Here is a 15,511-nt window from a genome sequence, read left to right on the forward strand (position 1 = left end):
AAAAGGTTCAGTGGAAGTATCTAAGGGATCTGACACAATTCAGATGTGCTGCCCCCGCTCAACATTCTTGCTGTCTCTACTGTTTATCTTATCTCCTCTAACATAACAAATTAGAAGTCATAGGCAAAAGTATGACAATATATTGTAAGACTAAGAGATTCTCAAGTGGTGGATTACAGTAAAACCATCTGACAAATATAGATGAAATAATCTTATAAGTTAGTGAATGACTAAAAAAACAGTAAATATGAAAGTGTATAATTCTTTGAAGCAGAGTGGATTGCTAGGCTTGATCATGCAAACCTTTCCCTATATAAAAATAGGAATACAAACCTTGGCTGCAGGTAGCTTTCAAGAAATTTTGCCTTTTTCTGAAATTCTGAACTTTTTTGTGTTCCTGGATGTTAGTAGGCATGTGGATTTCTGAATCTGTTTTTTCCTTCTTCTCCTCACAATTTCTTATAGTGTTTTCATCTCCATTGACATTATTAGTTAATTCCTCACCTGAAAAACAAACATTTTGCAATATCAGTGTTGTAGTTCTCCTTACCGGTTACATGACTAAAAAAGAGTCTAGTCATGTTAATTGTTCCAAGTTTCTGTTCCTAGCTGGACTGCTTATTTTAAAGGAGTGGAAGCCTTTAAAAATGTTTTCATACAACAAACATAAATTAGTTTCCTGGATGCAATTTCAACTGTGAATCACTGAAATCAATGGAGCTAACAATTTCCTGCTATGAAAATGTTGTTCGCTTTCTTGATACTAAGCAGGTGCTATATTAAAAAAACTCATAGAAACATAAAAACTCATAGAAATACTGTTTATTATCTCCTGTCATTATCAATTTAGCACATTCTTTCAAAGTAAATACCATTACTTAACTAATTAAAAGTATCTCCAAATTATGGTCCACATGTCCTCATTCTTATCAGTTTGGGCATAGGTTGAGTGAAATTCAGTTAGAAATTTCTGTGAAATAAGTAAATCTACAGGAAATGTGTACAAATTGAGCAATACTACTAATACCTGGTTTGTGAGAAATTTCCTTCTCTTCTCTTTGACTAAGCTGTGAGACGGTCAATTCTTTATTGATATTGTCAGTGGACTGAAAGCCTATACTATGTATAGTTTTGATCTCTTGTCTCCTTTTTTCAACTTTAGTTGTTTCCATTACTTGAGAATGAACAACTCTGGATAAAGGCCTATTTGAAGAACTTGGTTTTTGGCCTTTGTCAGTGTAATTCCTTTTAGTGTCTCCTTCCTTATTCACCTTTTCCCCAATATGTGTATCCGTTTGATTCATTAAAGGAGTTGGTATTCTGGGGCTACAATCCTGAGGCCTCTCGAATAGTTCCACATGACTAGTCAACTTTGAAACTTCATGTGTTGAGAGTGTTCTTGTACAAGCAAGGGAAGTATGTTCAGGACTGCCATGTGAGTGATCAAAAGAAGTTCCACATGTACATTGTTCATAATTTGAAACATGTTCAGAAACTGTTATATTATCTGAATTAGAAAAATTAACAGCTTCCTGTTGTGGAAATATGGTTAGGCTGCCTGCTTTTATTAACTCATTTTCCTGTGAAAAATGGTCTTGAGAAGGTAAAAATTGTTGAAAATCCATTTCTTCTCTATTTGTTTTATTCTCTTTATAATTATCGTGGTTTTTGCAACCTGAAGAACTGATCACCTTTTTAAATGTTACAGTCTCCTCAGGAGCACAGGAATCACCATCATCATCATTATTAAAATTTTCCTTTATAAAGGATGGAGAAAAGTTTTCCCACTTATTAGGGCTCTCATCTTTTTGACCTGAGTTACTGTTTTCATGAGATTTATAAGGGCTAATGTGCTGCTGTTCTTGGTGAGTATGAGGCTGCTGATCTGTAGTAACAAGTGGTAACTCGGTTTTTTTATGTAAAGAAAGTCCTGAGAAAGAAACGGCTTCAGCTTGGTCAGTGGATTCTAATTCCAAAAATTTTATTTCTTGTCTATCTGATAAATCCAGGCTTTGGGTATGTGTCTCTTTGGGAAATGAACAAGTCTCAACATTGTTACTTAAACCATTTTTCAGGCCTGACAGAGATGGGCTAAAAGGTTTACATGACTTTTCTGGAAGGTCATCAAGGGTTTGGAGAGTATGTTGTTGACAAGTAACCAATCTGTTTATTTTTCTGGAAGAAGAGACAGCTATTGTCTTTCTTGGATTGATTTCTTGGATTGCATCATCGACTTGAGTTCTTTTATGTCGTGTATTTCTTCTTCCTTTATCTTCAGACACATTTGTGCTGGGATCCTCAACACCATGGAGATTGTCCTTTCTGAGTCCTGTCGAGTATATTTGGTTAAGAGTTGATCGTTTATACTTGGATTTACCAAATTTCGTGTTTTGGGAATCTTTTTGGTAATGTTCATATACATCTTCTTTATTTATAAATAAACCCTCTTTGCTTCCTTTATTGACTTTTACATGTTCTGGCTTCTGTCTCTTGGAATTTTCATCACAAACAAACCCACTGTGATTTTTAGAACTGAATTTTGGTTTCTGTAGAAACAAAATACATAGTTAGCTTTAATTTTCAACTATAGTTCTACACTTAATTCATTCTGGATTGGAGATAAAGCAAACTAATATTCCATTCAATGTTATAATTTGATCTAACCACAGGACCTGCTGGGATATATACAACCTGATTTGTATTTCAGAAAAGTAGACTAGCAGAAGAAAGGCAAAAGTAATAGACTCAGTATGTGTACTAATCTTTATTTTCTCCTGTACATTTTAATTTCTTTTTGCCAGTATTTTAGCACTATCTATCTTACTAAACATAATGAAAAATTTTAATCTACCTAATTTTTAGAGGCTTTTAAAACAATCAGATAATTCCTTTACAAGGAATCTTTACAAGAATACTGTAGAAACACTCTCCTCTCCCATTTGTTATATAGATAGACCTAGAATTAAGAGAGTTTCTTCCTCTGGCATCTGTGAGAGACCACAGGTAGGGCAGTGGAAGAAGGGATTTAAAAACAAAAAGACAGACATACAACCAAGTTGGCCTGCATGGGAAGATTACTGTGGGCTGCCAAGATTAAAACTGGGACAGTGCTTCCTCTCACATGTCACAACACAAGCACCAGATGAAAAGTAACTGCCCACCATGTGAAGTTTGAAGGGATGGATCGACACCTTTGACTCTTATACTGTGCTCAGGCCAGAGGAAATTCGACATTGTTGATAACCCTCATGGCTCCATAAAGAGGAGAAAGGAAATGGAAATGGCTACCAATACATTAGTGTGCCCACATATGCTTTATTTATTCAACTGCTTCCCAAACTAACAGGCCAGAACCTTCTGATTCTTATGTAATTATTTCAAAGTGTCTTAAAAGCAAAGGTGGGCTTCCCTGGTGGCGCAGTGGTTGAGAGTCTGCCTGCCGATGCAGGGGACACGGGTTCATGTCCCGGTCCGGGAAGATCCCACATGCCATGGAGCGGCTGGGCCCGTGAGCCATGGCCACTGAGCCTGCGCGTCCGGAGCCTGTGCTCCGCAACGGGAGAGGCCACAACAGTGAGAGGCCTGCGTACCGCAAAAAAAAAAAAAAAAAAAAACCAAAGGTGAAGTCACTGTTCCTGGTGAATGCTTCAGTAGTCTTTCTTTCCCCTGGGACGATCTATAAAATAACCAGCAGGTGTGCTCTATAAAAATGTTCATTGTTGAACAGAGATATACCTTGTGGTGGTGTTCATCCTCTAAGTCTGAAGGGTCAGTGCTATTTGTCTGCGCTGTAAGCAAAAAGAGAAAAATCAAAGAAAAGAGCCTCCAGTAGTCACTCTAGACTTCTAAAACCAAAACTCCTTTGCCATGAGAAAACCAAGTGGAAAAAGTGAAATTATGCAAACACTTTCTATTAAAATTGGCACATATAATATTCCATAATTTATAATTTCCATATTTATTGAGAAAGCTGAAAACATTTCTCTAGGAAAAGCAAAACAGACCCAACAAAATTATGTTAAAGATGTTAAATACTGAACTCAGTATTTTTATATTCCCCACAGTTATACTCAGATATGCAACTGTGTGCAAGGTTTTATAAGGCAAAACATTCTTTCATAATTAATTGTATTATCATCATTTTCTAATATGTCTGCTTAATAAAGTTGCAGGATACATAAGTAATATACAGAAATCTGTTGCTTTTCTATATACTAATAGTGAACTATCAGAAAGAGAAAGCAAGAAAAAAATCCCATTTACATTTACAATCTCATCAAAAAGAATAAAATACCTAGGAATAAACTTAACCAAAGAGGTGAAAGACCTATACTCTGAAAACTATAAAACACTGATGAAGGAAACTGAAGATGATACAAAGCCATGGGAAGATATACTGTGTTCTTGGGCTGGAAGAGTACTGTTAAAATTTCCATACTACTCAAAGCAATCTACAGATTTAATGCAATCCCTATCAAAATAGCCACAACATTTTTCACAGAACTAGAACAAATAATCCCAAAATTTATATGGAACCACAAAAGACCCTGAACTGCCAAAGCAATTTAGAGAAAGTTGAACAGAGCTGGAGGTATCATGCTCCCTATTTCAGACTATACAATACTACCATAGTCAAAATAGCACAGTAATGGCACAAAAACAGACACATAGATCAATGGAACAGAATAGAGAGTCCAGAAATAAACCAACACACCTATCTTCAATTAGTCTATGACAAAGGAGGCAAAAACATACAATGGAGAAAAGAAAGTCTCTTCAACAAAGGGTGCCTTCAATAAGTGGTAAAACTGGACAGCCAAATGTAAAAGAATGAAATTAGAACATTTTCTCACACCACATACAAAATAAACTCAAATGGATTAAAGACATAAATGTAAGACCAGAAACCATAAAACTCCTAAAAGAAAACATAGGCAGAACACGCTGACATAAATCATACTAATATTGTTTGAGATTTGTTTCCTAAGGCAAGGGAAACAAAAAATAAACAAATGGGACCTCATAAAACTGAAAAGCTTTTACACAGAATAGGAAACCACTGACAAAACAAAAAGATGACGTACTGAATGGGAGAAAATATTTGTATAAGATACGACCAATAAGGGGTTAATATCCAAAATTTATAAACAGCTCATACAACCCAATATAAAAAAAAAATCTAATCAAAAAAATGGACAGAAGACCTGAAAGATATTTTTCCAAACAAGATAACACAGAAAGGGCTTCGCTGGTGGCACAGTGGTTGAGAGTCTGCCTGCTGATGCAGGAGACGCGGGTTCATGCCCCGGTCCGGGAAGATTCCACATGCCGCGGAGCGGCTGCGCCCGTTAGCCAAGGCCGCTGAGCCTTTGCATCCAGAGCCTGTGCTCCACAACGGGAGAGGCCACAACAATGGGAGGCCTGCATACCGCAAAAAAAAAAAAAAAAAAGTCTACAGATAACAAAGATTGTTAAGGATTTGTAGAAAAAGGAGCCCTTGTATACAGTTGGTGGGAATGCAAACTGTTAAAACCACTATGGAAAACAGTATGGAGGTTTCTCAAAAAACTAAAAGTAGAACTACCATATGATCCAGCAATTCCACTGCTGGGTATATATCCAAAGAAAATGAAAACACTAATTCAAAAAGATATACACACCCTAATGTTCATAGCAGCACTACTATTTACAATAGCCAAGACATGGAAGCAACATAACTGTCCATAGCAAGTGAATGGATAAAGAAGATACAGTATTATATATATACAATGGAATATTACTCAACCATAAAGAAGAATGAAATGCTGTCATTTGCAACAACATGGATACCTAGAGGGTATTATTCTTGGTGAGATAAGTCAGAGAAAGACAAATACGCTGTTATCACATATATAGATTCTAAAAAAATAAAACAAACCAATGTATATAACAAACCAATGTATAAACAGAAACAGACTCACTGATATAGAGAACAAAGTAATGGTTACCAGTGGGGAAAGGGAAGGGGGAGGGGCAAAATAGCGTTTTGGAATTAAGAGATACAAACTACTAGGTATAAAATAAATAAGCAACAAGGATATATTGTACAGCACAGGGAATATAACCACTATATTGTAATAACTTTAAATGGAGTATGATCTATAAAAATACTGAATCACTACATTATACACCTGAAACTAATACAATATTATAAATCAATTATACTTCAATAAAAAAAATAAACAGTTCTTATATAATCTTCTTGAAACTGCAGGTCAAGTTCTTTTGTAGTTCAACTTAGTGCAATGATGAATGACAAGGCAAAAGTACAGCCATAAGAAAATATTCTTAAGGAATGAAAGTAAACAATCCTGGCCATATTCATGGAAAATGATAAATCCAAATATAAGTTACATCACCCATGTTATTCAGACAACGGATTATGGGGAAAAGACCCAGAACCTTACAAAAGTTTTCTTAACTGTTTCCAACACATATCCTGGGGGAAAGTACATTTAATACTATCTTTCTTTGTTCTTTTAGAGTTCTTCCATTTGGTGCATTTGCAAACAAGTCAGTGTGCTCAACTAAAGGAATGGAGCAAGGACACCACAGGATGGATTTTCTCAAAATTTATGAGGAAAACCAATTTAATTTCTATAATTCCAAGTTTGATTTCTATAACTCTCTACTGACATGATGAACAGATATAACAGGGCAGTTCAATTTTACCTGATTTAAGATGCTTTTGATGTTTAGGAACATATCTCTCAAGGAGACGCTTCATACATGAGTCTTTGGCTTCATCCAAAGCACACTTTCCACTGTCATTTCTAAATAAAGGATCTGCTCCATTCAAAAGAAGTAACTGTGCCACCTAGAGGAAGATTTTGTGAGGGAGCCCAGACAAAAGGTGTATTATTATAAATGTGTGCCAGCATACAACTCTAAGCAACATTAAATATTTCTTTCAACAATACAGTTTGGGTTTCCTGTAATATTACTGCCCCAAACCAAAAATTAATGTAACTGCTACTGAATTATAATTAATATAAATATGCCTTCTCTTACAAAAAAAAAAAAGGAGAGAGGAAGTAAGGAAGAGGGAGGAAAGGAGGAATGGAGGGAGGGGCAGAAATGCTTGTGGTTCAGTTGCTGATGAAATGGAGCTAGCAGATATACCAGGAATTAGGATTACATTCTGTAGTAGTAAATGTAATTTTAACAGGTTCCAGGAAATAGCTATGTCTTCTGTATAAACCTGTGTTGCTGCTGCTCCCCCTCAGTATCAGAGAGAAACAGGTAAATCTTTCATCTGTTACTGCTCCTCGAGTAACCTCCTCTATGAAGCTCTCCCTGACCTCCTCACCCACTGATCCCCTAGAGAAAAATGACCTTTTCCTTCTTTTATGTACATATTTTATGTCCAACATGCTGTATACTATACTTCTTTCTTATATATTTCTCTATCCTGTACTCCAAGTTTTTTGAGGGTAGGACTCTGTTTTCTTTTAAAATTAATTTATTACTTTTGAATAGGAAATTAATAAATACGGTTCAAAATACAGAAGGCTCAGAGAAGTAGACAATGAAAAATAAGTTTCCCTCCTCAACCCCTGTCCTCTAGTCATCTAATTATTTTTTCTAAGTCAGCTCTGGTTACAGTTTCTTCTGAACTTTTCCAGAGTTAGTCTAGTCCAACAGGTATATATGTACGAATCATAACTGTGTACATATATTTTTTCTTACACAAGTGGTCATATACTATATACATTCCTGCCCACCCCATCCTGCAACAGACTTTGAAGATTGTTCCAAATCAGTATGGATTGAACTTCATTATTCTTTTTAGCAGCTGAGTAATAGTTTACTTTTGAATGTACTATATGAATGTACTATAATTTAGTTAACCAGTACCCTACTGATGCATGTTTAAGTTGCTTCCAAGTTTTTGCAACAGATATATGTCTTAATTATCTTTATATTCCCAGTGTCTATTTCAGTATCTGGCATAGAGTATATATTTAATAAATGTTGTTTAATAAAAGAGTGAATGTTGACCAAGGAGGATGTGGGTAACAGGCTTTAAATAACATACTAAATGAAGCCTAGATTTCTCTGTTAATGTCTGGAATGAGAGAAAGGATCTGAATTTCTGAAAATTTTATGCATCTGAAGAGTAAAGATATATACATTTTTCCTTTTATAAGAAAGCATTCTAGGAGAGAAAAATGCCCCACCACATACAGGGAGAATATGAGCCAAATCTTTTAAAAATTATTAAGACTCAGCAACTTGATTCTGCTTTTCAAATGGCTTTACTGTGGGAGTTTAATACTAGATAGGGGGATTGAAAGTAACAGTAGATACAATTAAATTTATAATTCATATTCCTGGAGCTTCACATTTTGTTTAGTAATACAAATAGAGAGTGTATCACTTTATTTCAGGAAAAGTAGTTTCATAAGTGGGTTGCCAAAGGAGCTGTGTTGCTTATCTCTGGAGGTTTTATGTCAAATAATAAGCCATGCAGTATGAAAGTAACTCAGGATCAACAAGCATGAGAAAGAAGATGGGAGGAAGGGAAAAGGCAAGGGCTAGAGCTTCACTTTTCTGGAAATCTGGGTTGGTGATCTCAAGGGAGTGAATACATTACTTTGGCAGTCTCTGTTTTAGACTCTGGATACTCTGCTTCACCAACTATGCACATTTACCAATTCTCTCTATAGCTTGGTATCAGGAATTCTGAAGTCTAACTAATATACCCTCTTTAAAAAACTCTCTTCTTACCAAATGGCAGTAAATCAGTTATTTCCACTACGTTTTTTACCCCTATTTTAAATCTGCATTTAGGTTCTGTATTAGTTATCTGTTGCTACCTAACAAGTTACCCCAAAACTTAGTAGCTTAAAACAATAAATAATAAATATTTATAATCTCATAGTTTCTGTGGGTCAGGAATTTGGGAGTGGCCACAGGTGGATGGTTCTGCCTCAGGGTCTCTCATGAGGTTACAGTCAAAATGTTGGCTGGAGATACAATCACCTAAAAGCTTGCCTGGGGACTTACCTGGTGGTGCAGTAGTTAAGAATCTGCCTGCCAAGGCAGGGGACACAGTTCGAGCCCTGGTCCGGGAAGATCCCACATGCCGCGGAGCAACTAAGCCCGTGAGGCACAACTACTGAGCCTGCACTCTAGAGCCCGCGAACCACAACTACTGAGTGCACGTGCCACAACTACTGAGCCCACGTGCCACAACTACTGAGCCCACGTGCCTAGAGCCCATGCTCCGCAACAAGAGAAGCCACTGCAATGAGAAGCCCGTGCACCGCAACGAAGAGTAGCCCCTGCTCGCCGCAAGTAGAGAAAGCCCACATGCAACAATGAAGACCCAATGCGGCCAAAAATAAATAAATAAAATAAATTTATTTTAAAAAATTTAAAAATTAAAAAATAAATAAAAGTTTGCCAGGGACTGGAGGATCTGTTTCTAAGATGGCTCACTCACATGGCTGTGGGCAGGAGGCCTTTGTCTACTGCCACGTGAACCTCTCCATGGAGCTGCTTGAGTGGCTGCATGAAATGACATCTGGCTTCTCCCAGCGTTGCTGAACAAGTGAGTGAGTGAACAAGGAAGAAGCCGCAACAGTTTTCAACCTAGTCTTAGAAGTCATGTACTGTGTCACTCCTGCCACATTGTGTTTGTTAGAAGCAACTCACTGAAACTCCAGCCTACCCTCCTGAGGAGAGGAATCAGGATCCACCTTTCGAAGGGAGGACTGTTAAAGAATTTGTGGACATATTTTAAGATTACCACATGTTCTTAACTGGAACAAGCAGAGCAATTTCAGTAAGTGGCTGGCCTCACAAGCCCCACTTATGTAGTTCATCAAACAGTAGGCCCCATAAGGAAATACACTGCTACTTAAAGCTTGCCCGTGGCTTTTCACCCTTAATCATATTATTGACTCTAGTGCTTTCCTCCCTCTAGAATCAGCTGACTTCTGTGTGGCTGAACCACACTGACTCCATTTTGTCAGCTCTATCTTAGGTCTGAAGTCCTACCCCTCCCCTTTCTGCATGATTAAGCTTTAGCCTACTCACAAGGAATGTGCCCAAGCCAGATAAATTCCCTGTCAACTTTTACCCTTGCTGACAGAAAACTGGAAGAGTGTCTTCTGTTGACACAGATGCTTAATGGTCATGAGACCCCCCAGGGGGAGGAAAAATCTCCAGTTCCAGTCAGTGTGGACATGCTTCTCATTTGGTAGTCAGATTCTGTTGTTAGCTTTGGCCGCTTTAAATCTCCCTGTGCTCCTTTCAGTGGTGAGGAGCACAGCTGTGAATGCCTCTGGATTGTGTCTGCCCAATCCTGCCAGTATGTAAGCTACCCACAATAAACTTCACAACTGCACTTTGTGGAATTGCCTGCTTTGTTTTCCAGTCTCAGAGTTCCTTTTCAGTTTGGAGGATATTATTCCATATCTCTGCCTTCCAACAACTTCCTCGCATAAGAAGCCAACAGGACAGAGAATAAAATTCTTTCAAGTACTGGAAAAGACAGTATTTTTACCGCACATCCCTAATGGAATATAAACAAAACAAAAAGAACTGTAAAAAAAGCACTCCATTAGTAGTTCCATTGTTAATAATAATATTGTTAATATTCATAATAATAATACACTAATAGTAATACTGTTAAGTATGCTGTACGATAAAGAAATTAATGTATTAAGAAACAAATGTTTAGCATAAGAGAAAAAGAGATACAAGTATAAAATCAAAGTTATTATGAATCTATAATATTAAGTCTGAAATGGAAATATCAGTAAGAACTCATGATTTGTTTTTCTTTCTAAAAGTATACATTTCACTGAAAATGCCTAAAAACAATGACATCCAATAGCAATGAGCACACATAGCACCCAGATTGTGGTCTCTGATAGTTTTTACATTAAAACACCATTTAGAGAAAATATGGGAAGAAACATAGATAAAGTCAGTCAAATCCAGAATTTAGGAAATTCTATAAGACAAATGACCCAGATTCTAGAAGACACACACAAAAGAAAATATAGGAAGAACTGTTATAGATTAAAACATACTTAAGAGGGACTTCCCTGGTGGTCCAGTGGTAAAGAATCCACCTCCCAATGCAGGGGACGCAGGTTCAATCCCTAGTCAGGGAACTAAGATCCCACATGCCGCAGGTCAACTAAGCCTGCATGCCACAACTACTAAGCTCCTGCACCTCAACTAGAGCCCACGTGCTGCAAACTACAAAGCCCACACACTCTGGAGCCTGGGCACCACAATTAGAGAAGAGAAAACCCGCATGCCACAACTAGAGAGAAGCCCGAGCACTATAACAAAGAGCCCGCGCGCCACAACGAAAAATCCCGCATGCCTCAATGAAGATCCAGTGTGCCGCAACTAAGACCCGACGCACCCAAAAATAAATAAATAAAATAAATAAATAATAAAACTTAAAAAAACCCACACACACTTAAGAGACATAACAAATACATGTAATGTACAGACATTGATAGATCATGATTCAAACAAAAACTTGTAATAAAAAACATTTTTAGATAATTTGGGGAAATTTAAATATGGACTAGATATTATTAAGTGGTATTTAAAATTTTAATTTTTATAAGGTAAGATGATAAAAAATGTGGGTGTGGAAAAAAATGTCCTTATCTGTTAGAGATGCAGGTACAAGTATTTATGGATAAAATGGTATGATGTCTGGGATTTTTAAAAAATACTCCCAACAACAACAAAACACCATCCATGCTCTGGCCTGTTGATGTGGTATGACTTTTTAAAGTGTAATAGAATATACAATCAAACTTTATAAGAAAGCTCACTCCAGACACAAATGGAATGCATAATCACCATGTCTGGGGGATATCTTTTCAATATCTGTGAATCCCAGCAACATTGTCAATGAACCTCCAATTCAACATCTCAAATATTTATATACCACAGGATACTTCAGGAGTTAGAGGCCTGTGTCTTTGGTCCCTTTTACTTCACTAAGGGTACAAGAGAAGGCTACATATCTGCAAAGGCCAGAAAGAAGACTGCCAGTTATAGCCTGTGAGGCAGAAGTTAATTGGAGCCAAGTTATCAGGAGGGGCAAAGGAAGAACTGAGAAAGAAAAGAAAAAAAGGTATAAATCACCCATGGCTCATATTACCCAAAGGGAGAAAAGATTCTTGACCAGAACAGGACAGCTCTGGCAAGCTGGAGAGTGGATGGGCCATGGAGAGAGAGAAGAAATGCTTTGGCATGAGGTTTCTCTGCTAGAGGCCAGTTTTGAAGAGCAGATAAAAGACAGAGAGAGGGCTCACACCATCACTTGTTCTAGCATTCTTCTGGCCATTAAATTAGGTCCAAGGCAGAATTTTCTCCCCCAAGCCCTCTACAAAATGTGCAGGAATGAACACCTACCATCAGGTGATACATTATCCAAAAAAAGCAAAACCACCTAAACCCTCCAAACTAGGAAGGGATATGTCCTATTTGTCTACGCCCATGGTTCCTGGCAGCCTTCCCCAGCTTTACCTGTGGTAGGCATTTCTTCTGGAGGAACACTGAACAGATCTTCCTGAGCCTTGTTGATTAGCCCCCTTTCCTACCCTAGAGGTTTTAAACCCAGAGGCAACTTCCAATACTTGAAATAAACAATAAGCTATTTTCACAACTGCTTCAGACCAATGCAGTTCCTGGACCAGAAAAATGTCTAGGAAGCTCAGAACATATATGATAAAGCAAGTGTGCTGGAATTCATAATCTTAATTAATATTACCATTATTGAAGTTACTATTAGCCAACTTGTATAGAATTATAGTATTTTGATACTATAACCACTGGTACCTCTGTGCTGGTGTGTACTGGCTGATCATTAAAACCTGGGAGGTTCTCATGTCTTAGTCTGACTCTGAAAGTAACACTAGACTACAAAAAGCTGTAAGCCTGCTATTAGGGCTGGACATCACTGTGTAACACTCTAAGAAGGAAATGTTCTCCTAAAGCCTATAAAGAACCATACAAAAAGAGTCTAAAGAAATTTTAAAAATACTGTGTATAACCAAAATACGCATTCTGAAGTTATTAAAAGTAACATGTAAAATGGGATCTACCACATTAGGCACAACTGATCATCACACAGTAAAATTTTATTATGAATTCTGAGTATTGATTAGTAGAATGAACTGAAACTGGATCCCTATCTGTTTTTCTATTGCTTGGTCCCAGAGGTTTTTAATACTTGCAGAATGTAGTGTTTGCTCTGCAAACGAAAGAATCACAGTACCTTATAATGTCCATTCATCACAGCATCATGTAGGGGAGTGATCTGGTACATTCCTCTGATATTTACATCTGCTCCACCCTTTAACAGTTCACTTGCTGTCTGATAAAATCCTCCTACACTAGCTTCATGAAGTGCTGTCCAACCTGTTACACAAAAAAGAAATGGTGTTTATTTATATTTGGCATCTTAATAATGTTTGTGCTTGCCCTTAAAATAAGAACTCTAATTCTAAGTTGTTGCTTTAAAAATATTTTGGTTATATGAGACAAGATAATCTCACCATGAAAGCAACCTGTATTATTTGTGGATTCAATAAATCTGATGGACAAATAAAATTCCTACCCCTAATTCTGTTGGTGTTAATATGGAAAAATATGAAAATAAGTAAAATATTTGAAACTATTTTTGCCCCCCTCAAATAAAAAGGCTGTAAGGGCGGTCATTATTAGCTCATAGAGAATGCTGGTTGCAGGCTACTTTTCTGCAGAGAAGAGGGGGAAAAGTCTTATTTGTAACTCAAGGTACTTCCATTAAAATAACCCACCCAGCCAGCAAGACTACGCAGAAGTCAGTTCAAAAGTATACAGTCGACTCGTGAACAACATGGGTTTAAACTGTGCAGGTTCACCTTATACACAGATTTTTTTCCAACAGTAAATACTACAGTACTACACAATCTGAGGTTAGCTGAAGGAGTAACCATGGATACGGAGGGCTAACTGTAACTTATTCTCAGATTTTTGACCACACAGAGGGTTAGCACCCTTAACTCCCACGTTGTTCATGGGTTAACTGTATATATCTTTTCTCCCTATTTGCAAAAAGTTAGTTACAGTAAATTCAACAAACATACCACAAACTGCTCCAAGAAAACCAGTCATCCAAATAAATATCTTCTTCCTTTGCTAGCCAGATTTAATGGTATAAGTCAAAGATATCTAAACTCCAAAAAATCATACGATTGATATAAGAAAACATAAAAAGTTTCAAGTTAAAGTGTGCTTCATTCTTTCCTTCCATAAACCAGAGTTTCTCAATCTTGGCACTAACATTTTCAGAACCTTCTCCATAATCCAGTTTCTCAACCTTGGCACTGACATTTTGAGCTAAATGTTCTGGGCACTGTAGGATGTTTAGCAGTATCCCTGGTCTTAATCCATCAGATGCCAGTAGTACCCTGCTGCCCATTCCAGTTGTAAAAACTAAAAATGTTTCCAGAAACTACCAAATGTCCCCTTTGAGGGGACACTCCAGTTAAGAACGTCTATAGAAGGAGTTTCTCCAATAGTATTAATTAGAAAGCCTTGAGGAAGAAATGAAGAGCACCAAAACTGGTAAATATATAGTTAATAGAATTTATTTCCTATAAATTTCCTTAAAATACACAAGGCTACTTAAAGCAAAAATTATAACTTTATGTTTTGGAGTTTATCCTATATATACATGTAATATATGTGATAGACATAACATAAAGGATAAGGGAGGGGCTTCCCTGGTGGCGCAGTGGTTACGAATCCGCCTGCCAATGCAGGGGACACGGGTTCAAGCCCTGAGCCAGGAAGATCCCACATGCCACGGAGCAACTAAGCCCATGTGCCACAACTACTGAGCCTGTGCTCTAGAGCCCGCGAGCCACAACTACTGAGCCTGTGTGCCACAAGTACTGAAGCCCGTGTGCCTAGAGCCCACGCTCCACAACAAGAGAAGCCACTGCAATGAGAAGCCTGCACACAGCAACGAAGAGTAGCCCCCACTCACCGCAACTAGAGAAAGACCACGCACAGCAATGAAGACCCAATGTAGCCAAAAATAAATAAATAAATTTATAAAAAAAAAAGGAAAAGGGAGATGTATTTGATGTTCTTACATTTTATATGAAGTATTACAATATTAACTCTAAGAAGACTATAAAATATTAAAAATGTATATTGTAATCCCTAGAGTAATCACTACAAAATAATGCAAAGACAAAAACAAATAGATGAAGACACAAGAAACACAAGTAAAATGGCAGTAAATCCAAATATTAAATGAAAATCGACTAATTACCCCAATTAGACAGGCAGAGGTTGTCAGAATGAAATTAGAACATTTTCTTACACAATATACAAAAATAAACTCAAAAAGGATTGAAGATGTAAATGGAAGATGGGAAAACTCCCAGAAGAAAACACAGGCAGAACACACTTTGACATAAATCACAGCAAT

The 15,511-nt window shown here is 37.2% G+C and overlaps 1 protein-coding gene across 1 annotated transcript in view; it reads right to left on the reverse strand.

The window, feature by feature from the left end:
* ANKRD31 (ankyrin repeat domain 31) overlaps positions 1-15,511 on the reverse strand; it is a 125,546-nt gene that overhangs the window by 63,524 nt on the left and 46,511 nt on the right. Inside the window, 4 exon segments of the mRNA XM_024732796.1 lie at positions 1,028-2,546; positions 3,736-3,788; positions 6,712-6,856; positions 13,304-13,446. Coding sequence (XP_024588564.1) covers positions 1,028-2,546; positions 3,736-3,788; positions 6,712-6,856; positions 13,304-13,446 — 1,860 coding nt within the window.

Source organism: Neophocaena asiaeorientalis, unplaced genomic scaffold, assembly GCF_003031525.2.
Source record: "Neophocaena asiaeorientalis asiaeorientalis breed wild unplaced genomic scaffold, Neophocaena_asiaeorientalis_V1.1 scaffold515, whole genome shotgun sequence".
NCBI classification, from domain to species: domain Eukaryota; kingdom Metazoa; phylum Chordata; class Mammalia; order Artiodactyla; family Phocoenidae; genus Neophocaena; species Neophocaena asiaeorientalis.